The sequence below is a fragment of the Sus scrofa genome, chromosome 11 (assembly GCF_054392235.1).
Source record: "Sus scrofa isolate SSC_HxYL_T2T_F1_AM1 chromosome 11, Sscrofa_HxYL_maternal_Yorkshire_Landrace_v2.0, whole genome shotgun sequence".
Lineage (NCBI taxonomy): Eukaryota > Metazoa > Chordata > Mammalia > Artiodactyla > Suidae > Sus > Sus scrofa.
The window spans coordinates 1,167,058-1,194,812 of record NC_139393.1 but is presented as its reverse complement, the minus strand read 5'-3'; the positions used below and the strand labels follow the sequence as shown (position 1 = coordinate 1,194,812).

Genomic DNA, 27,755 nt, shown 5'->3' with positions numbered 1-27,755 from the left:
TTAAGGTGGCGAGGATATCATTGATCTTGTTAGGATTATTGATAATGCCTGTGTTCTTACAGTTAGGGTATTAGAGTTATTAGATGTTAACTTTAACTCTTAGTATTATGTTAATGTGAATTCTGAATGTAGCAGTTTATTAGGAAATGTTTGGGAGTTCCCGTCAACAGAAACAAATCTAACTAGAAACCATGAGGTTGCGGGTTCTATCCCTGTCCTTGCTCAGTGGTTAAAGATCTGGCGTTGCTGTGAGCTGTGGTGTTGGTCGCAGATGCTGCTTGGGTCCTGCGTTGCTGGGGCTGTGGTGTAGGCCGGCAGCTGTAGCTCTGATTTGACCCCTAGCCTGAGAACCTCCATATGCTTCGGGTGCGGCCAAAAAGCAAAAAAAAAAAATTTTTTTTGGAAGTTCCCTTGTGGCACAACGGGTTAAGGATCCAGTGTTTCTGCAGCTGTGGCACAGACTGCGACTGTGGCGTGGATTTGATCCCTGGCACAGGAACTTCTGTGGGTGCAGCCAAAAAAGAAATGTTTGAGATAATTTATACTTATTTTAGAAATTTCAAATTACATAATTATAGGATAAGAAAATGAAAAATAGTAATAGTGTTATCGAGGGTATTTCCATACATCTATATTTGTATGTATTTTTTAATCTATGCATTTTTTTTTTAATTTGGTAAGATAGTACAAACATTTTTAACACTTGTTTAAGTTTATCTGCTGCTGCTCAGATATGCAAAACAAATATACCTCTTGTTACCTTATTGTCTGGAACCTTTGTTGTTGGTAATGTGACAGTGGCTGGTGACAGGAGCACTCATCCTGTTTAAAGTGTTCTTGTTCTTATCTGTGTTCAGCTTTTTTCTGCTCTGAGGAATTCTCTGTTCATTGTCTTCTTTCATAAAATGCTGACAATGCTGGAGGAATCTACTCTAATTTTGTTGGGAGGGATATTTTTTGTGTTTCACGCTGTGTCCTGTTTCATTCTTCCTGCTGTTAGGTCTAGTTCTTATGTGCCTTCTGCTTGTTTCTCAATGCATATTTTTGGGCTTTGGGCCTGTTGCAGAAAAAAATTGTTAATTTGTTTAAAACTATGTAAGTGAAAATGTAGCAACTGTTCTGTTTTTAGTATTTCCATTTCTTGTGTTAAAACTATTAGTACCCTTGTTAATTTCTTAACATAAGGATGAATTTTCTTCATATGTATGAATAAATGGGTCCAGAAATGGTATTAATCTTATTACAAGTTCATAATCTTTTATTATAAAATAATGTGATGGACAAAAAGAGAAGCTAGGTACATGAGTATGAATTATTGACTAAGTGTATGACCAATCAGAAAGAGCTATATGCTTATGAATATTAGGATACAGAAGGGCAATCTGAAAATACTTATCTGTAATCAATATTTTGTAGATTTAATGAGGCGTCAAGAAGAACTCAGACGCTTGGAAGAACTAAGAAACCAAGAGCTGCAAAAACGGAAGCAAATACAGCTAAGGTAAAGGAACGTCATCACACCATGTATGTGAATGTGTGTGGTTTTCATTGTTCGTGTTTTTGGTAAAACTCCCCAGAGCTTGTTACAGACAAGTGGTATGTTATACAGAAAACAGTCCCCAGTTGTCCACTTTTGACTGCAATTAGGAAGTTATTTCACAAACTGGCATATTTTCTTTTTTTTCTCCAACTGGTTATAGACACTTTGCATATACTGTGAATAGGACTTAGGTATTATTTCATATACTTTATGTTAAGAATGCACTGTGTTTTATGGGCCATTTTCCCAGAGTATATCTGTGTTGATTTTAGTGTTAATTTTTTCATGTGTGTAATACTACTCTGAATGCCTTTATGCATCTTTTGTACTTCTGATAATTTGCTTAAGAAAGATGTACTGAAATGGAATCCATGTTAAAAAAACATGAGCATTTAAGATCTCTCAGTGCATAATAGGCAACTGTAACGCACAATTTCAGATCTTTTAGGTTCACTAAGGAAGTTTAAGAGAGCCATCGATCTAAGACTTAGGAACAAAAATTAACAGCTTTTCTTGTACTTGCCGTATTTAATTGTAAAATGAGATAGATATTACTCTTACAAGTTTCAAAAATCGTATTAGGAGTTGTTATCAACAAAGCTGTGATAGATTAAAGGAAACAATATTTTATTTTGAACGTGCTATAAAAGGAAGTTCTCTGGTGGCCTATTGAGTTAAGGATCCATCACTGTTACTTTTGTGGCCTGTGTTCCTCGTTAGGGTACTCGGCAGGCAGAATCTGCATTCTGATCTAGGAAATCCTTAGAAACCTTCTCCCAGAACTTGGAACCAGAAACTTATTTCATCTGTGCTTTAATAAGTTCTTCAGGTGATTCTGATGCATTGTAACGTTTAAGAGTTAACTTTTGTAAAAAACATGCCCCCATGAACTCCTTACATGAGGGACCTTTTCCAATTTCTTTCTGGTTGCTTCTTTCCTTTTTATGTAAAAAGAAAAGGAAACATCCCTTCCCCTTATGTAAACTCACCTGAATCCAACTTTGTTCTCTTATGTTTATCTTTGACAGCCAGGCCTGTAAAGTTAGTGCCCCGTGGAGTTCCCTGGTAGCCTAATGGTTAAGGGCTTGGCATTGTCACTGCTCTGGCTCTGGTTATTGCTGTGTCTTGGGTTTGATCCCTGGCCTGGGAACTAGTGCATGCAGTGGGCATGGCCCAAAAAAAAAAAAAATTAATGCCTTATACCTCTTGTGCTCAAATAATAATTAAACCAAACAATGTGAGAGATCCCAAAGTAGGGCATAAAAGTGTAATAAATGAATCTCTGTTATAGATTATTAGAGAAAACTGTATCACAGATGTACATTGTCACACTGGAAGGTGTGAAAGGAAATAAGGAATCTCAGTTACTTTGGAAAACAGTTTCTTTAGTATCATTTTTTAATTTTTATTATCTTATGGCCAGATACTATAGGCTAGTGACAAGAACAATATAAAAATTCTTTAATCTAGTTAGTAAATGTATTTCCCACAAGGATGTAGGTTTGTAGTTCTGAAACTCTGTGGATATACCTTTTTCCCCTCTTTTAAAGACTTTATTGAAAATATTGTATATACTTTTTTTTTTTGGCTGAACACATGGCACATAGAAGTTCCTGGGCCAGGAGTTCCCATTGTGGCACAGCAGAAACGAATCCAACTAGGAACCATGAGGTTGTGGGTTCGATCCTTGGCCTTGCCCAGTGGGTTAAGGATCTGGCATTGCCATGAGCTGTGGTGTAGATCACAGACGCAGCTCAGATCTGGCGTTGCTGTGGCTGTGGTGTAGACTGGTGGCTGCAGCTCCGATTTGACTCGTAGCCTGGGAAACACCATATGCCATGGGTGTGGCCCTAAAAAGACAAAAGACAAGAAAAACCCCAGAAGTTCCTTGGCCAGGGATCAAACTTGCGCCACAGCAGCAACCCACGCTGCTGTAGTGACAATGCTGAATCCCTAACCCATTGCACCACAAGGGAACTCCGGAATATACTTTTTTAAGTGAATAAATTTGTAAATATAGATAATGTGAGAAAGAAAAAAAGAGGAAAGGCAAAAGTGAAAGTGAATCCTATGGTGTTTAGTGGGGATTGAAGTCTCACTATAAACTTAATGGTATTTAATCTAAGCAGATAGACACAGAAAGGCAGGCATTGCGTATATGTATGGGTCATGTACATACATATATTTTCTAGCTCTCTTCTCCCAGAAACGGTGATGTTTCAGGGGAAATGGGTGTATCTAATGCTTGGATTGTTGTTTCTTTCTTTCTTTCTTTTTTTTGCTTCTTAGCGCCACAGTAACAGCATATGGAGGTTCCCAGGCCTTGGGGTCAAATCAGAGCTACAGCTGCTGACCTATGCCATAGCCACAGTAATACCAGATCCCAGCCTTGTCTGGAACCCACATCACAGCTCACGGCAACGCTGGATCCCCAATGCACAGAGTGAGGCCAGCAATCGAACCTGTAACCTCATGGTTCCTAGTCAGATTCGTTTCTGCTGTGCCACGATGGGAACTCCAGGAACTCCTTGATAAGAGATGCTGGGAATTGTCCCTGGTTGTTCCTCTGCTTTTCTTGTCAGCACTTTATAACCTTATGCTAGTCATGACACGTGTAAGATGAACCAGAGTTGTAGGGTATTGTGCAAAATAGTAAGTTCTCTTTAAAAGTGACAAGCTCATGAAAGACCAGGAAGGTCTGAACTGTAACAGTCTGAAGGAGACTAAAGAGAAATGCTAGTTAAATGCACTGTGTGATTCTGAATAGTGTCTTAAAACAAAGACAAAAGTGGGGAAACTGGCGAAATTTGAATAAGATCTATATAGATCTATAGTAGTGTACCGACGTCAGTTCCTGGCTCTCAGTTGTCCTCCGATTATGTAAGACGTTAATACCAGGGGTGCTGAATGAGGGGAGGTAGGGCGTCTGCACTGTTTCTGCAACTTTCCTGTAAATTTAGCATTCGGTGGAATTAAGCAAAAAAGTGAAAAAGAATACCCGAGGTGTTGGGGATACAGTGGAGAACAGAAAAAGCAAGCGCTGCCACTGTGGGACTTACATAATAGCTGAGGGAGGTATTAGTTCGTTTAAAAGAAAGTGAAGTGCACAAGACAGAATGGAGGACTTACTGGAAAACTCAGTAGGCTGCGGGTTTCATAACAAGTGAAACACTGGTTGCTTGATGTGCTAAGTATTCTCTGTACATGGTAACTTTTCATTGGTCTTTCATTAATCCTATTTAATGTGCAGAGGTGTATATCAGATTCAATTTGGAATTCTAATAACTGTGTACTATTAGTAATAATATCTCAGCAATAAAATGATAATTAGGTCATTGGCAACTTTTATGCTTGGCTATATTGTAGTAGATATAGGTGGTGATAAGTCTGTTAAGTCTTGCCCTGTGCCGGGGTGTTTATTTTGAAATTAATTCTAAGAATTTTAAGACTCTTCATTTAAGAAATGTGAACAGGAGTTCCCATCATGGCACAGTGATTAACGAATCCGACTAGGAACCATGAGGTTGTGGGTTCAATCCCTGCCCTTGCTCAGTGGGTTAACGATCTGGCGTTGCTGTGAGCTGTGGTGCAGGTTGCAGACGCAGCTCGGATCCTGCGTTGCTGTGGCTCTGGCTTAGGCCGGTGGCTACAGCTCCAATTTGACCCCTAGCCTGGGAACCTCCATATGCCGCGGGAGCAGCCCAAAGAAATAGCAAAAAGCCAAAAAAAAGAAATGTGAACAGGAGTTTTTGTCATGGCTCAGTGCGTCAGCAAACCCAACTAGGAATCATGAGGTTGTGGGTTTGATCCCTGTCCTTGCTCAGTGGATTGAGGATCCGGTGTTGCCGTGAGCTGTGGTGTAGGCCAGCGGCTACAGCTCCGTTTCAACCTGGGAATCTCCATATGCCACGGGTGTGGCCCTAAAAAGCAAAAAAAAAAAAAAAGAAAGAAAAAAGCCAAAACAACGTGAACAGCTTTTTTTTGTTGTTAAAATTGAGTAATTTTGCAGCTTGTGTCAAGAAAAGGAAATTAAATGCTGTCCAGACACTTAATTTTAGACTGATAATTGTCAAATATATCCTTCACTTGTAAGAAAAAGCAAATAAAATATACTCGTCAAACTGCAGAGGTTGGTCTGAGGCTGCTTCCTTGTAAGAAGGCCAGAAGGTTTGGGCTCAGCCGTTTTGTTTTACATCACTGGGCAGATTGGAAAAACTGCTTAAGAAAGTATATTCTGAGAGAAATGAACTAATTTAGATCGTCCAGCTTTCTGGTTTTCCTTTCTGTGCTACAGATACATTACTTTTTCCTGGGTCACTTTGCTCTTCAGAGGCTGTGGCAGTGAAAGGGTGCAGGGCTTGGATGGGCTGGTCCAGGCTGCAGCTGGTTCACTTAGTATTAACTCCTTTTTCTCTCTTACCTTTCACCTTCCTCCTCACTCACCTCCTCATCCGTCTGTTCTTGCCCTTTTTCTTTGTATTTTTTTGTGCTTTTTAGGGCCGTTGCTGTGGCACGTGAAAGCTCCCAGGCTAGGGGTCGAATTGGAGCTGCATCTGCAACCTGCACCACAGCTCACGGCAACGCCTGATCTCTGACCCACTGAGCAACGCCAGGGATTGAACCTACATCCTCATGTATACTGGTCAGATTTGTTTCTGCTGTGCCACAAGCAGGACTTGCATTCTTTCCCCTTTTTGTGTCGTTTGCCAGAGTGTACAGATCATGGGATATACGGAGCCCTGTGATGGGTGTGGAGACCCTCGTGTTAGGTAGGAACAAACCACAGGACGTGTTTATGCCTTAGTCTCATCATAGCTTAGGGCCTAGAGCTTTTCAGATTTTTCAGACTCCTTCAAAAATAAGACACCAGGATTTAATTAGTGGCCTTCCAGTTAAAGTAATTGTAAGATTAAGGTTGTATTGGTTTCCAATTAAACATAACATGATTTTAAAATTTCTCACACTTCTTTCCCTATTAGTTCCATTTGTGAACATAACCTAGGATATTATCTTTGACCTAAAGTGACATCAAATATAAGTATAAAGGCTATTGTTAAAGCATCTTGTGGCAGGGAAGAAATTTAAAGCAAAGGTATATGTACAGCAGGGAATGTTTTGTATGCTGTCTATGAATTTATATTATGGAGTGGTCAGTGTGGTACACTCTCAAAATAAAGTAGAGACTGTGGAATTTACAGACAAAGAAATGGAAGGGAAAAAATAGCAAATAATTAATACTCTGTCGTACTTTTTCTCCAGATTTGTAATTCTAATCTCACTTTTTATCATTAAACAATTTTTCTAACAATGGGAAAACTACATTATAGATTTTGTTTATGATGTTTTGTTTTTTACTAAAAGTGTTACAGTAGCACATGTTCAAAACAATTTATAAATATGTGTATAAATAAAAAAGGGCAATGCTTTTGTCTCCTCAGATTATTCCCAGTGTTATAGAAACTCTCAAACCCTCTTTTGTTCTCTTAGAAATGATTTTTTTTTCTTTTTATGGCCGCTCCTGTAGCATATGGAAGTTCTCAGGCTATGGGTCAAATCAGAGCTGCATCTGCCAGCCTACACCACATCCGCAGCGATGCCAGATCTGAACCGCATCTGCGACCTATGCTACAGCTCGTGGCAGTGCTGGATCCTTTACCCACTGGGTGAGGCCAGGGATCGAACCTGCATTCTTATGGATACTGTTTGGGTTCTTAACCCACTCAGCCACAATAGGAACTCTAGAAAGTATTTTCTTATTAGTGTGTTAATGTCCTAGAAATGGATTAACCACTTTACTTGAATATTCAGTTTCCTTGAATAGAGCTTTGTTTTGAGGATTTCAAAATAGTCTAGGTTTTGCTTGAAATCCTTTAGGGATGGTGTCTTCTTATTTGCTTGTTGTTTTAACATGAGGTCCTAACAGACTGTTTTTTGCTGGCTGTGGCATCACCATTTCTCTTAGTTCTGCCCTTGTGTTTCGTGGGAGGTGGTGGTGTACCAAACACACCACCAAAAAGGTGTTTACACTTGGTGAGGAAAGGTGCTCAGAAGAGCAGCCTGGTTAGCACTGAGACTGTATCCAGTCTCATGGGATAGAGCATGATGGAAAATAGTACGTATGAAAAAGAATGCAGGAATTCTGGTTGTGTTCAGCAGGTTACGACCCTGAATGGCATCCATGGGGATGGAGGTTTGGTCCCTTGCCTCGCTCAGTGGGTTAAGGTACCTGCAATTGCCGTGAGCCGTGGTGGGGTGTAGGTCGCAAACACGGCTTGGGTCTGGTGTTGCTGTGTCTGTGGTTTAGGCTGGCAGTTTCAGCTCTGATTTGACCCCTAGCCTGGGAAATGCATATGCTGTGGGTGGGGCCCTAAAAAAAAAAAGAATTCATGTGTATGTGTGACTGAGTCACTTTGCTGTACAGAAAATGGCACAACATGTAAATCAAGTATAATTTAAAAAAAAAGTAGCTTGGAAAATGAGACCTACTGAAGGGGCAACAGTATTATATAGTTTTCTCTGTTTAAATAATTTATTGGTTTTGATCGCAGAGCATATGTATTTGAATTTACATTGATTTAAATGCCAATATTATATGAGTCTATTACTTCAGTATTAAAGCTTTTCCTTCTTAATAACTTACTATGATTTAATGGTAACCCGGCACATAGATAAAGCTTTCGTTGTTGTTCCATGCCTGCATGTATCTTTGGGGCTGAAGTTGGCAAACTTTTTCTGGGAAAGGGTAGATAGTAAATATTTTAGGCTTCCCATGTCACATGGTCTCTGTCTTAGCTACTCAGCATTGCTCTAGTCTGGAGGTAGTAGGCGAATGGTTGTCCCATAAAACTTAATTTATAAAAGCAGGTGGTTTGCAGGTAGCCGCCACATGGGATTTCCTGAGTTAATGATATGGGGGAGAGAGGGTTCGTTCAGGCTTCCTTCTGCAAGTAGGATATTTGCCTAGGCAGAATGGTTCTCTGCAGTGGCTTGTATCAGGATAGGTTATGCTTGTCTTTAAGAAACAATCTGCTATGCCAGTGATAGATTCCACGCTTTCTCTTTATATTACAGTACTGAGTACAGATTTGAGCTTTTGGGTTCCAGACTTTTGTTTGCTTTTGACCACACCCAAGGCACATGGAAGTTCTGGGCCAGAGATCCAGTCAGTGTGCAGCTGAGACCTCTGCCATAGCTTTGGCAACACAGGATCCTTAACCCACTGTGCTGGGCCGGAGGTTGAACTTATGCTGCTGCAGAGACAATGCCATGGCCTTAACTTGCTACATGATAGTGGAAACGCCTGGATTATATGTATATAATCCAGGCATTTCCACCTCATATGTATACATATGTATACACACACACGCGCGCGTTCTTTTTCTCACACACACATATATATGCATGCATTCTTTTTCTCACATTGTTCTCCATTGTGTTCCGTCACAAGTGATCAGATGTGGTTCCTTGGGCTATGCAGCAGAATCGCATTGCTTATCTATTCCAGATGCCGAAATTTGCATCTACTGAACCCAAACTCCCAGTCCCTTCTGCTCCCTCCCCCTCCCTCTTGGCAGCCAAAAGTCTGTTCTCCATGTCCATGAGTTTCTTTTCTGTAGTAGGTTCATTTGTGCCATATATTAGATTCTGGATATGTGATATCATTTGTCTTTCTCCTTCTGACTTCCCTTAGTATGAGAGTCTCTGGTTCTGCCCATGTTGCTGCCAGTGACATTATTTTGTTCTTTTTTTTATGGCTGAGTAGTATTTCATTGTGTATATACACCACATCTTCTTAATCCATTCATCTGTTGATGGACATTTAGGTTGTTTCCATGTCGTGGCTGTTGTGAACAGTGCTGCAGTGAACATGCAGGTGCATGAATCTTTTTCAGTGAAAGTTTTGTACAGATATATGCCCAAGAGTGGGATTGTTGGGTCATACGGTAGTTTTCTGAGGAACCTCCATACTGTTTTCCATAGTGGTTGTACCAATTTACATTCCCACCAAGAGTGAAGGAGAGTTCCCTTGTCTATACACCCTCTCCAGCATTTGTTACTTGTTGACTTATTAATGATGGCCGTTCTGACTGGTATGAGGTGGGACCTCATTGTAGTTTTGATTTGCATTTCTCTACTAATTAGTGACGCTGAGCGTTTTTTCATGTGCCTGTTGGCTTTCTATATGGCTTCTTTGGAGAAGTGTCTATTCAGTTCTTCTGCCCATTTTTCAATTGGGTTTGGGTTTTTTTGCTATTGAGTTGTATGAGCTGTTTGTATATATATATTTTTTTGTTTTTGCTTTTTGTTTTTTGGGTTTTTTTTGGTCTTTTTGCCATTTCTTGGGCCGCTTCCCGCGGCATATGGAGGTTCCCAGGCTAGGGGTCCAATCGGAGCTGTAGCCACCAGCCTACACCAGAGCCACAGCAATGAGGGATCCAAGCTGCGTCTGCGACCTACACCACAGCTCACGGCAATGCCAGATCATTAACCCAATGAGCAAGGCCAGGGATCGAACCCGCAACCTCATGGTTCCTAGTTGGATTTGTTAACCACTGAGCCACGGAGGGAACTCCTGTTTGTATATTTTGGAGATAGAGCCCTTGTTGGTTGCATTGTTTGCAGCTGTTTCCTCACATTCTGTTGGTTGTCTTTTTTTTTTTTTTTTTCCAAATGGTTTCCTTTGCTGTGCAAAGCCTTGTAAGTTTGAATAGGTCCCATTGACTTGTTTTTATTTCTATTGCCTTGGTACACTGACCTAAGAAAACATTTGTACGGTTGGTGTCAGAGAATGTTTTGCCTATGTTCTCTTCTAGGAGTTTTATGGTGTCTTGTCTCATGTTTAAGTCTTTAAGCCATTTTGAGTTTATTTTTGTGCGTGGTTGAGGGTGTGTTCCAGTTTCATTGTTTTACATGCATCTGTCCAGTTTTCCCAGCACCTTGTTGAAGAGACTGTCTTTTTCCCATTTTTTATTCTTGCCTCCTTTCTCAAAGATTAATTGACCCTAGGTGTCTGGTGTTTACTTTTTTGATTTACCATAATTCAGTTATTTTTTTGGAGGGTGAACTTGGTACGCAAGTTATTATCACATACTTGGTGTAGTGTGTCTTGTCTAATTTTTTTGTTTTACCTGAAATAAGGTACATGATGATAGCTTGTATGTCAAGCACCGTGAAGGTTTTATTTAAACATCTCTTCTCAGGCATGAGGAAGAGCATCGTCGTCGTGAGGAGGAAATGATCCGCCACCGGGAGCAGGAGGAACTGCGGCGGCAGCAGGAGGGCTTTAAGCCGAACTATATGGAAAACGTAAGTAAAGTACCGGTTAACTAAGATGGTTTGTGTTGTCAGGTGGACGATGTGTGCTTGCAGTTCTTTAGATACTGCTTTATATAGTAATATATTTTCTACTCTTTCTGAATTTGCATGTTTAGGTTAAACTAACGAGTTTCTTAACCTCTTACAGGTAGTAAATTAAAATTAGTTTCTCAAGGTAATCCTGTCTTATGAAATGGACATTAAACTTTTTTCCTTTTTCCTTTATCTTTTCTTAATTGCTTCTAGATTAGGAATCTTGATAACTTGATCATATCCACTTGTCTGATTTTTACCAGTAATCGACATTAAAAATTCTTTAGTTTGGAAGCTTTTAGAATGAAAAGTACCGTAGTGCATGCTCACCCCTCCGCTGTAACGGTTGTCCGCCCCGGCTGGTCGTTTCCATCTTGGAGTAGACCCACACTCCCGAGTCCGAGTGACCCACACTCCCGAGTCCGAGTGACCCACACTCCCGAGGCACTTTACATGCAGTACCTCACTTCACATGATTGCATTCGTAAGTATCAGTATGTAACTCTAAGATATAAGAACTCTCTTGACAAGTGTCTTTACCATACCTTCAAAATTGTCAGTTATTTAATATTAACTAGTAAAAGTTCCATTTAACTCAGGCCTTATAAAGTTTTTTTTCTTCCAACAATTGATTTATTCACATTGTTAAATTCAATATTCTTAGTTGATTTTCTGTCCCTCTTTTTCACTGTTTCCTTATTTTTATTTTTTTTAAGAATCAGACCCTTGTTATAAAGCATATCTCATATCCTGGATTATGTTAATTGTATTTTTGCAGTGATATTCAACAAGTTTCTTTATTCCTGAATTTGTTGTAAACTGCAGTTAGTTCCAGAGACAGCCTCAGGTTTCTGTTTGAGGGAGGCAAATTCTAGGGCAGAAAGAATACTTCACATGTGTTAAAACCCACAATTTCTTACTGATAACTGACAGAGTCTCATTGTTCACCTGAGGCGAACAACTCATTTTGAATAATGCTACCATTTTTTTTCTCTAGCTATTCAAAAGCCATGATTCTTTAATAAGTTTCTGAGGCTAAGGGTGTTAATTAAAGGCATTGGTGCCTTTTTTTCCTTTCTCTGTTCTTATTCTTCTTTTTCCTTAGAAAATCTTAAAATTTTTTCTATTAAAATGAATACAGGGGAGTTCCCGTCGTGGCTTAGTGGTTAACAAACCCGACTAGTATGCATGAGGATGCAGGTTCGATACCTGGACTTGTTCATTGGGTTATCGATCCGGCATTGCCGTGAGCTGTGGTGTAGGTCACAGACATGGCTCGAATCCTGAGTTGCTGTGGTGTAGGCTGGCAGCTGTAGCTCCGATTCAGCCCCTAGCCTGGGAACCTCCATATGCCAAGGGTACGACCCTAAAAAGATAAAAAAGACGAAAATAAATAAAATAGACACATAGCAAAATAAATACTAGAACAGCGAGAAATTTTTATCTTACCTTCCATCAAGTAAATATCCTTTGAATGAAAAATCAATTAGAAATCAATTTAAAGTCAATTAGAAAATTTTAATTATTTATAAGTCACGGTTTAAATTCCATTTCCAAATTGTCGAGTAGGTTTTTTCAAGCTTTGTAAAAAAATGTTCAGAGTGAATTTTAGCATCATTGCAGTTGTCTTTTCCTCTCTGGATTCATAGCACTTGCGTAGTGACATTTTAAACTGTGGTCTTTGCCTTTTTCGTTGTTGCATTTGAACATAAGTCTGTTGAATTTATCAATGATAAATTGCTTTATAGCATAAAAATTTTATATTATGCTATAAAAATGTCGAATTAAAAGGGTTTTTCAGAAATACATATTTTGAAAACTAGTGTTTCTCTCTTAAATTATAGTCATGATGTAAACCACATGTGATGTATTGCTTAGAGAAACTGTATGTCATTCCTTTGAGGATTTGGAAATGCTTCCTGGTCCTTTTGTGTGTCTGAACATTTCTTTTACTAAAACTCTTGCTTATGATAAAGTTGGTAGTATTAGCTTTCTTAATGTTTTTCTGGCATAGACTTTACACTCTTGGACCAGATGTATAGCTAGTTGAAATGAGGTCATGTACGAAATCATTTAGGGACCAGTGTGAAATGGTTAAGTGAGATATATTCTCCTGTTAAACTTGATTAAGTTGGTGATATCATAAGCTTGATTGCCATCACTTCACAGTCTTTATTTTTTAGTACATTCAGTGTCATTATATATAGGTGTAATTAAGGACTGATAGATTTCTTTAAAGTGTAGTTGATTTACATTGTTGTGCCAATTTCTGCTCTACAGCAGAGTGACTCAGTCATACACATATGTATACATTTTTTATGCTGATTTTCCTTCCTGGTCTGTCCCAGGAGACTGGATATAGTTCCCTATGCTCTACAGTAGGGCCTCGTTGTTTATCCATTCGAAATGTAGTAGTTTGTATTTACTAACCCCAAACTCTCAGTCCATCTCACTCTCCCTCAGAGCCCAGATAGTTTTAACTCAACTTTTCTATTCTAAAACTATTTGGAAATGTTGCCGCAATTTAAAATCGAAAGGAGTTCCCGTCCTGACCAGCAGAAAGGAATCCAACTGGGAATCATGAGGTCGCAGGTTTAGTCCTTTAGTCCCTGGCCTTGCTCAGTGGGTTAAGGATCTGGTGTTGCCGTGAGCTGTGGTGTAGGTCACAGACAGCTCAGATCCCATATTGCTGTGGCTCTGGCGTAGGCTGGCAGCTGTAGCTCCAACTTAACCCCTAGCTTGGGAACCTCCATATGCCACGGGTGTGGCCCTAAAAAAGCACAAAACGCAAAATATAATTGAAATACTTTGAATTCTTATTTTAATTTAAAAACACTTGCATGTTTCAAATTCATTTTAATCGTGGTTAGATGTTATAGATAGCCAGTGAAATTTGAGAATAAATAAGTTAGATATTCAGAAATAGAGCAGATATATTAGCCTTTCAACAAAGGTGATTTATGGTTTCACAGCATTATGCTCTTAGAAAACTTAGACAATTGAATATTTTAAGATAATTTTAAGCAATTACTTAAAGTGTCTGTTGCATATTTGAAGCATCATAATGATTTGGCTAGACCAGAGGTCTGCCAGCCATAGCCTGGACCCAGTATCCATTTTCATGCTGCTCTTAATCACAGAACTAAGAATTGTGTTTACATGTTGTTGACTGATAAGGGAGACCCCCCACCCCCCCAAAAAAAAACAAACTTCTGTTAAACAGACTCCGTGATCCACAAAGCCTAAAATAGTTACACCTTGGCTCTTTAACAGAAAAAGCTTGCTGAACCCTGGGCTAGATTGTAGTTGCTAATTTTTTTTTATTATTATTTTTTTAATATTCACGTTAGGCCGCAAAGTTACTCACCTCTTAGTTTTCTGAAAAGAAATTGTATTTAAAATTTCATATATCAATGGAATTAAATATCCAGGTGAAATAGTCTGTGTTCTATTTTTAGATTTTTTTGAAGTTTGAAATTATGAATAGGCATGTTTGTCATTTTCCTGTCAGTTTTATTTGGTTGAAATTATGAATAGGCATGTTTGTCATTTTCCTGTCAGTTTTATTTGGTTTCTAGCTTCATAATGCTTGTTAATGTAAAATAATTAAGCAATAATGAAATATTAACAAAAGCTTTTCACTGGTCTTGACTACTTTGTGTTAATAGAAAAAATATTGAGGACATTGTTGCCTCAGTTATTCTTTACTTTGAAAATTGTCTTTGAGAAAAATTGTTAAACAATTTTAATGTTTGTTTTTGTTTTTAAAAGCTTTGAAATTAGGCTCTCTTGTGTGCTTCTCTTTTTTCACTGTTCAATTTAAAGGGAGGAAGCAAATGGTAAGTGTTTAGCTTGCCTCATCAGTAAAAGTCATGTAGGTTTTCTTGGTTTGTTTTAAAGTATCACCTCTCATTTTTTTCTCATACTTCTATTAGGTGTATCCCAACATAACTAGTAGTGTCAGCTCGGAAGTATAAAATAAATACTGATTTTATGTTGAATAATAATTTTTTTATTGTAGCAAAAGGGAAAACATATCTGCTCAAGGTTTTAGGGGGTTTTTTGTTAGCTTTTGGCTTTGTCATAATATTATGATACACATGTGAATATATTTTTAGGAGCTTCAAGGACACGTCAGCTCTTCGTCAAGGATATGTTTCATACCTTTTTTCTCCTTAGAGGAAGTTAAACTTTTTTTCTTTTTTTAATGGCCGCTCTTGCAGCATATGGAAATTCCCTGGGCCAGAGATTGAATCTGAGCCACAGCTGCAACACTGTAAACCCAGTGTGCTGGTTCGGGAATTGAACCTCTACAGCGACTTGAACCACTGCAGTCGGATTCTTAACCCACCGTGCCGCAGTGGGAACTCCGGAAGTCATGCTCTTTGGTAACAGCTCCATGACTAAAGCCGAAACAGGTTGTTTTCCACTCCTGGAGCATAACATATTTTTGACTTGTAACAATGTATGTATATATTTTATGCTGTGCTTTAATTATGTTTAGGTTTATTTTTATCATAGTGTGGACTAGCGTATCTGAACCACTTTCTAGTTAGTATTTACGAGGTTGAAATTTTCTATGTAACTCAGTGTTTCCACTTTTGAACACATTACAGAGGTTATTCTCTTAACCATAAGAATTTGTGACCCTGTTTTTATGATTGTCCTGTTCTTTTGTTCCTATTAGGTTCTTAGACTTACTGTAAATTAAGTAGTCTATACATTTAAGTAGTGCTGTGTACCATTTTATGTATGGACACGGTGTTTCATTGGAATAAAGGGATATTTTAATTAGAATATTTTTAAAATGTAAACTTGGCTTTCTCAGAAGAATGATAATATAAAAATATCTAAATGTATTCTTGCTTGAGTAGTTTATCATGTAGTTATAAAATAATTTCATTTTGGAAAATTGGGGCAGTGCTTACTTTGTGTGCCACTTTGTTTTAAAACCTAAGTTTCTCTTTCTGGCTTGGTAAATATTAATATTTGGTTTTTAGCGAAGAAAAGAGTAGCTCTTTAAGTCTAGTTCAAGATATATATACGAATTGATATGTAAGAATTTTTATTCCCATTTGAGTAGGTGGGCAGAGCCCTGGAGAATTGAACACGTGTGTAAAACTCTGAAGGTAGGAGTTACCGTCATGGCTCAGTGGTTAATGAATCTGACTAGGAACCATGAGGTCACAGGTTCAATCCCTGTCCCTGCTCAGTGGGTTAAGGATCCCGAGTTGCAGTGAGCTGTGGTGTAGGTCACAGACGCGGCTCGGATCTGGCTTTGCTGTGGTGTAGGCCAGTGGCTACAGCTCCAATTCGACCCCTAGCCTGGGAACCTCCGTATGCCACGAGTGCGGCCCTAGAAAAGACAAGAAGACCAAAAAAACCCCTGAAGGTGCATGTTTATCACATTCTAATAAGTAAGGCAATCATCTGTTTGTTTGTCAGAGGTGCTCTGTTGTAAACCCCCCCCCCCCAGGCTTAGTAAACAGTGAGGCTAAAAGCATTGAGGAAATGCAGCCAGGTCAGTGGTACCTCTCCGTGGTTGTCTTTCAGTAGCGCATAGTGAACCCTCAGGGAGCTTTTAAAAGATCTGGGTTATCAGGTCTCCATCCTACAAATTGACTCATTTTGTGATCCTAGTAGATTCTGCCATCGATCAAAGTTTTAGTTAAATCCAGTAGTTTTCAACCTTTGTAGCACATCTGTGGAATTTAAAAAAGATACAGTCCATTGGGTCTGGATTGGAGCCACGGGATCTGCATTTTAAAATGCTCTTCAGGAGTTCCCGTCAAGGCGCAGTGGTTAATGAATCTGAAGGAACCATGAGGTTGCGGGTTCGATCCCTGGCCCTGCTCAGTGGGTTAAGGATCCAGTGTTGCTGTGAGCTGTGGTGTAGGTTGCAGACACAGCTCGGATCTGGTGCTCCTGTGGCTGTGGTGGAGGCCGGCAGCTACAGCTCTGATTAGACCCTTAGCCTGGGAACCTCCATGTGCCGCAGGTGCGGCCCTAGAAAAGAAAAAAAAAAAAGCTCTTTAGCTTGTTTATTTTCATTAGCAAAGATAGAAAAGCACTGGCCATATGTTGTAATTAGACTTGTAGTTGAAATTTTTATGGGACTTGGAGAGTTGGAAGTTAGCTTTTTGGCCATTCCCACATGGGAGACAGGAGTTACACAATTAATACACAGTGCTTTTGGGGATTTTGACATGGCAGCTTCCAGTTGGACTTTTCATCCTTCTGTGGGGTGGTATCCTCTCAAGTGATATGCTGATTTTTAGTGTTGTAAATAGTTCATCTAGACTGGAGTTTGACAGACAAGGTTAAGCCAGGCCAAATCTGAGCACTGCTTGTTTTTAAACAGTTTTGTTGGAACACAGCTGTATCTATATTTTGTTGATGGCAGCTTTGCCACAAAATGGCCTTGTTGACCAGTTGTGACGTGATTCTGAGGCTATATCAGGACCAACTGGCCAGCAGAGATGGAGAGCTACTGCCAGAGAGCTCCTAGCTTGCCCTTTCCCGGGATGGCTTGCCGACTGCTCATCTGGGGCCATTCTGAGATTTGGGAATCTCTAAAAGGTGGTTCGTATGAACCAAACTGAGAGGAGTTCGTGAATTAAGGTGTAATTTTATTATTTTGTATATTCTTTTTCAGTGTTTTTAGAAGGCTTATTGAGCAGAGCACCTCACATCCTAGAGCCTTGGTTCTTTTTTTTGAAGAATCCAAATTAGTGTTCAGAAGGTGCCATGGTAGTCAAGGCAGTAAATCAGAGCGCAGGCTGTTGGAAGGGCTGATAAGATGTCCCTGCCCACTGCTTGGGTCTCAGAGCTGTCACGGCTTTTTGGCTTTAGTCAGTCGAGACAGAAAGCATTGTTTTTTGAGAACGCACCTGTTTTGACTGTGATAGCTGTATTTGCCTCTTGATTTTATGCCCATCTCTTAGACAAAACTAAGACCAGAAACTCTGGCCAGTGACAACATCTCATTAATAGGTGCTGCAGAGAGAATTGACCCTAGTTGTTGCTCACTAGTGAGTGTGTACAAGTGCGTTTTCTGAAGTGGTTGGTGAGTTTTGAGAGAAGTTGCCGTGTTTTTGACTTTGATAAGGCTGTCGCATCTCCTTAGAATTTAGCTCTCAGGAGATTTGGTTGTACTGCAGCAGCAGGGTATTTTGGAAGGCTAGATAAACACTTGTTGCATTTGAACAATGGGCATATTTCATGAGGAGTTTTTATAGCCTCTTCTTCATCCTGTGGAAAAACTGAAGCTTTATTCGCTGGGTTTGGTGTCAGGTTTAGATGTGACCTGCTGGGAAGGTCACACCTGTGCAGTGGCCTCCCAGAAAATGCTCTCGTTGTGACCAGTTTTTTTATGTTTTTATTATTTATTCACTAATTATTTTTTACGATGACCCAGCAACTTTTCTGAGCATTTGGGAATGGTACATAATTGGAACTTAGAGTTTTGTCATCTGATGAAAAGATAAATGTTTTTAAAGTTAACATATACTCTTGGAAATTATCTTTGGGCTTTTGATATTTGGGGTATTTGGGTTGAAGATAATAATCAATTTTAACCAGCGGTTGAAATCTTGGATCACTTCTCAGAAGGATTATTTAATAATTTTAATAATGTCCAATTATTTGTAGGGAAAACCTTAAAGTTTTCATCAAAACTAGGACAAATGAGTATGAGTACATGTAAAATTACTTCTCTTACAGCAGGTGTAAATAGGCTGTCCAGGCAAAGCAGGATGCGCGGTCACCTCCATCGCGTCGTGTCTGAGGATGGTCAGTCTCGTTTTCCCTTCCGTTGTCTCATAACAACCCAGATGGGCGTGGTTACTACGTCCTCTATGTCCCTTTCACGTTGCATCAGAGGACACTTGGTTGGACTTAACTATTTCTGTGTCATATTAGATGACTCCGTGTCATTTTTGGCCCTACATTCCATTAGCGTTTCAGAGAGGCTCGTGTCCAGGAAGATTTCCATGTCGCTTTTTCCCTCCTGGAGACGGTGGGTACTCTGTGCATACCCAACCTGCTTGGATTACTCACCCCACCTAAGATGCTACGTCCTTTTGAGTTTGATCCTTTTTAGTACTTACATTACCTTATAACTGTCACCTTACATTGTTTATCCATATTGAGCGCTGGAGTCTTTTGTTTTTTTTGTTTTTGTTTTATCTTTTTGCTATTTCTTTGGGCTGCTCCCACGGCATGTGGAGGTTCCCAGGATAGGGGTCACATTGGAGCTGTAGCCACTGGCCTACACCAGGGCCACAGCAACGCGGGATCCGAGCCGCATCTGCAACCTACACCACAGCTCACGGCAACGCTGGATCGTTAACCCACTGAGCAAGAGCAGGGACCGAACGTGCAACCTCATGGTTCCTAGTCGGGTTCGTTAACCACTGCGCCACAACGGGAACTCCCGAGTGCTGGAGTCTTTTGAGGTCAGGAATCTCATATTTGTTATATGTAGTTACTTAGATGTCAACTGGGAGAATTAAATAGTTTCTTGATGTCTCAATTTTTAAATGACAGCCTAAAGTTCAATCGTGTGGTTTTTAGTGTTCTCGATGCCACACCAAATCTGAGCGCTTATTGTATACTCAGATGCTCCCCATTAGTAGTTTTGAAACATAGATGGGTTTGAGACACAACTCCTGCTGTGTTTTTGTAGACGTCAAAATGGAATCACATAATGGAGAGTAGATTTTGAAGAATAGTAAATAACTATTTTTTCTGCTAGGCTTTCAGCACATACAGCTTTTTACTATGTGGATTGCACGTAAATATTGCTCCAAGACTGTTAGATTTGCAGGAAACCTGGAGGTTCCAATATAGTGAAAAAATTCTGTTTCCCGTTTTTTCTGTGTTCTTGTGAACTTGGTAGAGAATACAGAGGGTCAGATCTTTGAGGATTTTAGAGAATTTTAGGTACAGAGGGACCCATAATGGGGCTGGTTAATAAGAGACACAGCTAAAAAGTTCTGAGAGTTTAGAGGAAACTCTTACTATTGAGTGAGTGAGAGGCTCAACACTTTTGTGAGGCTATTTTGGGTATATTTTAAAAACTGATACAGTCGACTTATTTTGCTGTGTTGTAGGAATACTTCAGGTCTTTTCATTTGAAATGGTAAGTTCTTCTAATCTTACTTAGTTCAGAATGGTAAGATCTTTTAGCTAATTTTTACTTTTTTAGGTGAGTTGGAGAAGAGTTGAGTCAGCTTTGGGGAATATGAGTGTTGAACTAAAGTGAAGTTTTTTTTTAAATGTCCACTGCATGCAATGCAAATAGTAGGAATTTTGTTCATTTATTACATAGTTTTTGAGTTAATAACAAAAAAATTCTGGAAAGACATAAAAACTGTTACTTCGGTTTGTGATGTAGAGCCCCTTCCAGGAGTTGTCTTACAAGATGATTGTGTAAAAAAGATTTTAGGCCATTCAGTATCCATTACCTTCTGTACTTGTATTGAGACCATGAAACTCTGTAGTACCCCCTGAAGTGTCAGAATTTTCTACCAAATCAAACTAGATAAATGATACTATCACTATCTGTGTGTGATGATTAACTACTAGTGTTAGGGAGCAGAAGACCCGGTTTGGAAAATGAGCATGTTCGGCTGGGGAAACGCATTTACTTCTGTTTCAGATGTCAAGTAATGGCGAGAATGTGGGTAAGTTTGCCTCATTTTCGTAGGATGTTTTCCACTATATTGTGCCCCACTTTGCAAATCCTGTCTTTTCTGGTCATGAGTTTACCATGATTCACAGATACAGCTTTTTTTTGGTCTTTTTTTTTTTTTTTTTTTTAAGGACTTCACACACGACACATGGAAGTTCCCAGGCTAGGGGTTAAATCAGAGCTTCAGCTGCCAGCCTACATATACCACAGCAGCTCAGCAGGTGAAGGCAGCGCCGGATCCTTAACCCACTGAAAGGCGTGGAATCAAACCCTTGTCCTCATGGGTATTAGTTGCGTTCGTTACTATAGAGCCACAACGGTAACTCCACCTCAGTTTGACATATTACTGCTTTTTCTAAGTTCTGCTTTAAACACTTGAAATGCTTGTTGAGTACTTTCTCTTATAATTATGAATTTTTTGTAACTTTTTGAATTGTATTTAGTTACCATTTTAACATGTTACATGTTGCTTTGGGTTATCTACTTTAAAAGAGTACGTAATTTTTCAACATTTCAAAGCTTCTGGTGGACTATCAAAGTAACTTGTTTAAATGTTTAGTGTCACAAACAGAAAAGACACTCTCTTCTGTTAAACACTTAATGTACCTCGTTCTTAATACATTTGAATACATACACTGTGTTGCTTTCTTCTGTTGGTGGGACCAGTTTGGCTTTGCTTTTTGTGCAGCTTATATTGCTGTTTTGTTTCATCTTTCATATCTTGATTTTACCAATTATGACAACTGTTTTGATTTTGATATGTAAAAATACTGGGTAAGAGGTTATAGGTAAAGAAATGCAAGCCAGTCCCCAGAATTAATGTGCTTTGGTAAAAAAAAATTAAAATTATTATGTCTGGGAGTTTCTGCCGTGGCACAGTGGGTTAAGGATCTGAGCGCGTTGGATCAGGTCACTGCAGAGATGTGAGTTTGATCCCTGGCCAAACTCACCGTGGCGCTGTGGGTTAAAACGTCCAGTGTTCCGCAGCCGTGGAGTAGGTTGTAGCTGCGACTTGGATTCAATCCCTGGCCTGGGAACGTGGAAATACTATGAGGGTGACGATTAAAAAGAAAGGGTTGTGTCTTTGTTGTAGTTGGTATGTTTATTACTGATGTCTTTAAAAATTTGGGATAGGGAGGTCCCGTTATTACTCAGCAGTAATGAACCCAGCTAGTATCCATGAAGACTCAGGTTTGATCCCAGTATCTCTGGCGTTGCTGAGAGCTGTGGTCCAGACGTGCCTTGGATCTGGTGGTGCTGCGGCTGTGGCGTGGGGTGGCAGCTGTAGCTCCGATTCGACCCCTAGTCTGGGAACTTGAATATGCTCTAGGTGCGGCCCTTGAAAGTTTGGGATACTAAATTTGAAGAATAGTGAAATACTGCTATTTAATTTCAGTTGTTTTTTGTTTGTTTTGCTTTTTAGGGCCGCACTCGAGGCATATAGGAGTTCCCAGGCTAGGGTTCGAATCAGAGCTATAGCTGCTGTCCTATGCCACAGTCACAGCAGTGTGGGATCCGAACTGTGTCTGCGACCTACACCACAGCTCACAGCAGCACTGGGTCCTTAACCTGCTGAGCGAGGCCAGGGTTTGAAGCCACATCCTCATGGATCCTAGTAGGGATCGTTAGGGATCTCCCTAATTTGTTTTTAAAAGCAGCTTTTCAGAGGGATTTTGCCATGACGGTTGACAAGGATAATCTTGAAAATTTAATATACCCTCAGGTATATAGATTAGAAATAAAATTCTCAGCTCAGTGTAAATTTGTCTAAAAAGTTAATTTGTTTAAAATATTTTCTTCAGTCTCTTGATGCATGTTGGATTACATGTAGTTACATTTAATCTTCAATTAGCCACCATGTGTATTAAAAAGTAGCAATTGATTTTGCTACACAAGCAGTTGAATTTGACAGTGACCTCAAAACAGTCTGTTTTACAAAGTTGCCTGAATCAGGCTTTAAAAATTCACTTTGGCAAGTTCCTGCTGTGGTGCATTAGGGTTAATGATCCAGCTTATCTTTGTGGAGGCTGATTCAATCCCAGCAGTGGCTTATGAATCTGGCTGGTGTTACTACAGCTGTGCTGTAGGTCCCAGCTCCAGTTCAGATTCAGTTTCTGACCTAGGAGCTTCCGTATGCCACAGGTGTGGCCAAAAAAGAAAAAAAAATTGAGTGGAATTGTAGTTTATGAGGCACTTGCATTTAGGTTTTTTTGTTCTTTGTTTTTTTGTCTTTGGAGGGCTGCATCTCCGGCATATGGAGGTTCCCAGGCTAGGGGTGGAATCAGAGCTGTGGCAGCCAGCCACAGCCACAGCCACGCCAGATCCAAGCCGAGTCTGCAACCTACACCACAGCTCTCGGCAATGCCGGATCCTTAACCCACTGAGCAAGGCCTGGGATCAAACCTGCGTCTCATGGATGCTAGTCAGATTCGTTTCCACTGCGCCACAACGGTTCATGAATGTAGAAAGCTAAGAATAAGTCCCCCTGTGTGTATTTACGGTTCCTTTAATAAGTAGCAAATGGTTATTATTTCATTACTAAAACTTATGGTAAGATGCAATTTATTGTTCAAAAAGAAACTGTATTTAGAGTAGTTTGGGGTTCATAGCACAGTTGAGTGGGCGGTACACAGATTTCCCACGTTCGTCCTTTACCCACGTACACGTGGACTCCCTGCCCTTAGATCCCTGCAGCACGGAGGGTCGCTTTGTTCTTGTGGGTGAACTTGCACTGACACGCTCTCTTGATCACGTGTTCATAGTTTACATTCCGTGGCCTCCCAGCCCGGGAATCCTATGTGAGAGTCCTGAACGCTCCACCTTCCGCCCCTTGTTGCCATCCCGGGCGGTCACCGATTCTTTTCTTGTCTCCAGTTGGAGCCATCCTGTGTGAGCCTCTTTTGGCTTTTAGTAATAATCACTTAGTACGATTCCTCCTGTTATGTTTTCTATATGGCTCAGCGCTCCTTTCTTCTGGACGCTGTCGATAAGCAAGTCTGTCTGTCACCTGCTGAAGGATGTCTTAGTTGGCACTTGTGAAGAAAGCTATTGTCAGTATCCTTGTGGAGGTTTTTGTGGGGATATGCATTTTCAACTCCTTTGGGTAACAGCAAGTGTATGATTGACTGCTGGAGCCTATGGTAAGAGTACATAAGTTTGGAGTTCTCGTCGTGGCGCAGTGGTTAACAAATCCGACTAGGAACCATGAGGTTGCGGGTTCGGTCCCTGGCCTTGCTCAGTGGGTCAAGGATCCGGCTTGGCCGTGAGCTGTGGTGTAGGTTGCAGACGTGGCTCAGATCCCGTGTTGCTGTGGCTCTGGCGTAGGCCGGGGGCTATAGCTCCAATTATAGACCCCTAGCCTGGGAACCTCCATAAGCCGCGGGAGCGGCTCAAGAAAAGGCAAAAAAACCGGAGGGGGGTAAAAAAAAGAGTATGTATGTTTAGTTTTGTAAGAAACTCTTAAATTGTCTTGCAAAGTGGACCTCCCTTTTTGCTTTTCCAACAGCAATGAATGGAAATTCCTGTTTCTTCACATCCTTACCAGCATTTAGTGTTGTCACTGTTTAGGGTTGTGGGTGTTGTAATCAATAGGTTTGTTGCGGTATCTCATCTTAACTTGCAGGTCCCTAATGATACATGATGTACAGTTCACTTTTGGGGTCATAAAGCTGAGAAACATTCCTCTGTCCTCATTGGTACAGGTATTGGGGGTGCATGTTTTCAGATTGAAGGGAAAAAACACTATGTTGTATGTTTTAAAGATCATGTCATGTTACTTAAAACGTTCCCCCCCATCCATATGGCCATGTATGTCTTGGAAAATACTCTTGTTTATTGCTTGAATTAAGAATGTCTTCTATGCATTCTCTGTGGGTTATGTTGCGAAGTTTGCATTGTATTATTTGAGCTCTGTTCATAGGAACATGTCTTACTTCCCTTTTTAGATTATTAGAAGATTACTTTCTTGATGCTTATTACTTTTTAATAACCTGATACTTTTTAAATGAGCAATTTGTTGGCATAGTGGCCTTTTTTGTAATTTTTTTCTTTATACCTATTTTAAAAAATATTTCATGTCATTATTTTTGTTGCATTTGTCTAAATAAGTTTGTTACTTAGTATTTCTAAATGCTAACAATTTTGTTTAATTTCTCTGATGAACGTGTAAGTTTTTTTATGGCTGCACTGTCACTGTATGAACCCTCACCTCTGCGTTCACCCTGGGCGCTGCAGTTGGATTCTTTACTCCCTGTGCCACGATGGCAGCTACTCCAGTGAAAGTCGGACTAGCTATCTAATAGTCTCTTATTCTTTTATATAAACTAGTAATGTTCCTTTTAGTGAAGGAAAAGATCGATTTCCACATGCTAGAGGTAATTTTATGTTGGGATTTGTAGCATTATCTTTGGAAAGAGGTGGAACCTAAGTGGCATATGTAGTCCTTGTACATTCCATGAAAGTTTCTTTAGAGACATACACGAAAGCGTTTGATGAATTGGAGAATGATTGCGGCTGAACTGTTGACTCCGATAAGAATTTGGATTGGTGAAAATACTGTCGTCGATTGCAGAATATTTCCTGTTAAATTGTTTAGTCAGATTGTCCATCGTTATTTAGTTTACTGTTTCCTAAGCCTTAGGCATTCTGTTATACATTATTTTCGTCTAATATTTGCATCTTTTAGTTCCTGTAAATTAGATTGCCTTAAAAAAAAAACAACCCTCAATTATCTTCAGAATCAGAGATGCTATCCTAAGTATTAAGGGAAAAAGTCAGTATTCTCTATAAAAAAAAAGTTCTTCATCTGGGGGTACACTTGTACATTAGTACAAGTTTTCTTCTGCTTTATATTTTCATGAAGAGGTAGTGACTGGGACTTGAAAACAGTGGTTGTCAAACATTTTGGATTCCAGTCCTTTTTTAAAGCTGCTAAAAATTAACAAGTTCTCATCGTGGCTTGTCACAGAAACGAATCTGACTTGTCACGAAACGGATGCAGGTTCGATCCCTGGCCTAGCTCAGTGGGTTAAGGATCCAGCATTGCCATGAGCTGTGGTGTAGGTCACAGACATGGCTTGGATCTGGCATTGCTGTGGCTGTGGCGTAGGCTGGCGGCTGCAGCTCCAACTTGACCCCTAGTCTGGGAACCTCCATATTCTATGAGTGTGGCACTAAAAAGATTAAAATAATAATAAATAAAAGTTATTGAAGCCTCCAAAGAGCTTTTGTTTAGGTTATATTTCAATTTACCATATTAGAAATTAAAAGAGATTTAAAAGAACATGGGTTATAGTAGGAAGACTGGACTTTTTTTTAACATTGTGTTGCAAATTAATGTTCAGCTTTGTATAGCAGGAAGAGTGGTGGTGGTGTACTGTTTTGTGAATTTATTTGATGTTTGTAGAAAATGGTTGGCTTCCCATATTTGCTTTTGCATTCCATATACTGCAGAATGTATTTTTGGTAAAAGTACATGAAGAAAATCTGGTTTCACACAGATAAGTAATTATTAAATGGAGACAAGTATATATATTTTAACTTTACCAGATAATTGTGAATATTCTTATTTGATAATTGAGAAGCAGTCGTTCCTTAAAAGTGCTCATTTGCATTAGAGTCCATTGGTCTGCCTTGGTCTTTGAATGGGTCTTTTACCCATGCATGTGTTTGTAATGTTTTGTACCAAAGAGAAAAATACTGATCCATTGAGTTATGCAAATAAGTCTTCCAAATATTAAAGTAGTTTGTAAAACAAAATTTAAAAAGAAATCACATTTCTTACTATCAGCCACTCATCTCATCTGCTTGTAATACAAGTCAGTACTTGGTTCGTCTGTTAAATGTAAATACTTGCTCCAGGAAAAAGTGTTTTATTCTGCTTATAACCCAATTGCAGGCATGGCTTTTCTTGAAATACCAACTCGACTTCAGCATACGGAAGTAATTTTTTATATATGTGTGTGTCTATCTTTTGTTGCATAGAATGATAAAAAGATGTGTACTGAAGGATGGTGCTGTGTGATCACGGTAGACATAGCCTAACTGTGATTGTATCGTAATGCAAAGAACACCGTGGTCGCTGGGAAACATGGACTGTAAGTGCCTTGATTTGGGTTAAGATATCAGGATTCTCGCCCACTGTTGCTCTTGCACCATCCCCGAGAATGCCTGGAGTGAAGGTCCCAAAATAGACCAGTGTTAGAACTGTGTCTCATTCCAGTGACCATGAGACTTGAAGTAGTGTTGAGTTTGTGCGTGTGTTGGATGCATCTTGGGGACTTTGAGCACTGCAGGAACCACACCTTGAGAACTTCTGTACTAATGGGATCCTGCTTTTATTTTTTTTATGGCCACACTTGTGGCTTATGGAAGTTCCTGGTCAAGGGATCTAATCAGAGTTGCAGCTGCAGTCTACACAGCCACAGCAACGCAGGATCCAAGCCGCATCTCTGACCTACGCTGGATACTTAACCGACTGAGCAAGGCCTGGAATTGAACCTGAATCCTGATGGACACTATGTTAGCTTCCTAGCCCTCTGATATGATGTGTGGTTCTAGAATCAGTCATACTTTACTTTCTTTTTTGGTCAACTGTGAATTTATATTTTAGTGACCAGATTTCGGGAATGCCTATGGATAATCCTTTTATCAGAGGGCATACCTTATAAATATAATATGGTAAGAATTCATGAGAAGCTTTTCCTTTTGTTAGTCCTTATTGGAATTCTTTTTTTTTTTTTTTTTTTTGCTTTTTAGGGCCACACCTGTGGCATACGGAGGTTGCCAGACTAGGGGTCAGATTGAAGCGACAGCTGCCAGCCTACATCAGAGCTCACGGTGACGCCGGATCCTTAACCCACTAAGCAAGGCCAGGGATCAGTCCCACAACCTCATGGTTCCTAGTTGGATTCGTTTCTGCTGTGCCGCAATGGGAACGCCCTTATGGGAATTCTTAAAAAATGAAAGTGCCCTGTGAAATAGGAAATTTACGCAGTCTGATTTTGACAGTTTTGAGGTCAGCTCAGCTACTTACCATGTGTGTGACCCTGAGTAAGTTACTGAGCAGCCCTGCGCCTCAGTTTTATGATCTTTCCATGTGACAACTAATAGTGGACTTTACTTCATAGGGTTTCTGAGGATATATAAAATGAATGAAAACACTTTTCGTCATAA

The 27,755-nt window shown here is 39.8% G+C and overlaps 1 protein-coding gene across 8 annotated transcripts in view; it reads left to right on the top strand.

Moving 5' to 3' along the window:
* Positions 1-27,755, top strand: part of PSPC1 (paraspeckle component 1) — a 94,774-nt gene that overhangs the window by 26,800 nt on the left and 40,219 nt on the right. For 5 of the 8 annotated variants that reach the window (XR_002336589.2, XR_002336587.2, XM_021065421.2 and 2 more), the window contains exons 5-6: positions 1,417-1,501; positions 10,741-10,846. Coding sequence is in view for 4 of the 8 variants with exons in the window: in XM_021065421.2 (XP_020921080.1) it covers positions 1,417-1,501; positions 10,741-10,846 (191 nt within the window). In the remaining 4 variants the exon portion in view is untranslated. Of the gene's footprint in view, positions 1-1,416; positions 1,502-10,740; positions 10,847-11,175; positions 14,098-27,755 lie in introns of those variants that run through there. The other 3 variants (XR_014818903.1, XR_014818902.1, XM_021065422.2) reach the window with 2 other exon arrangements.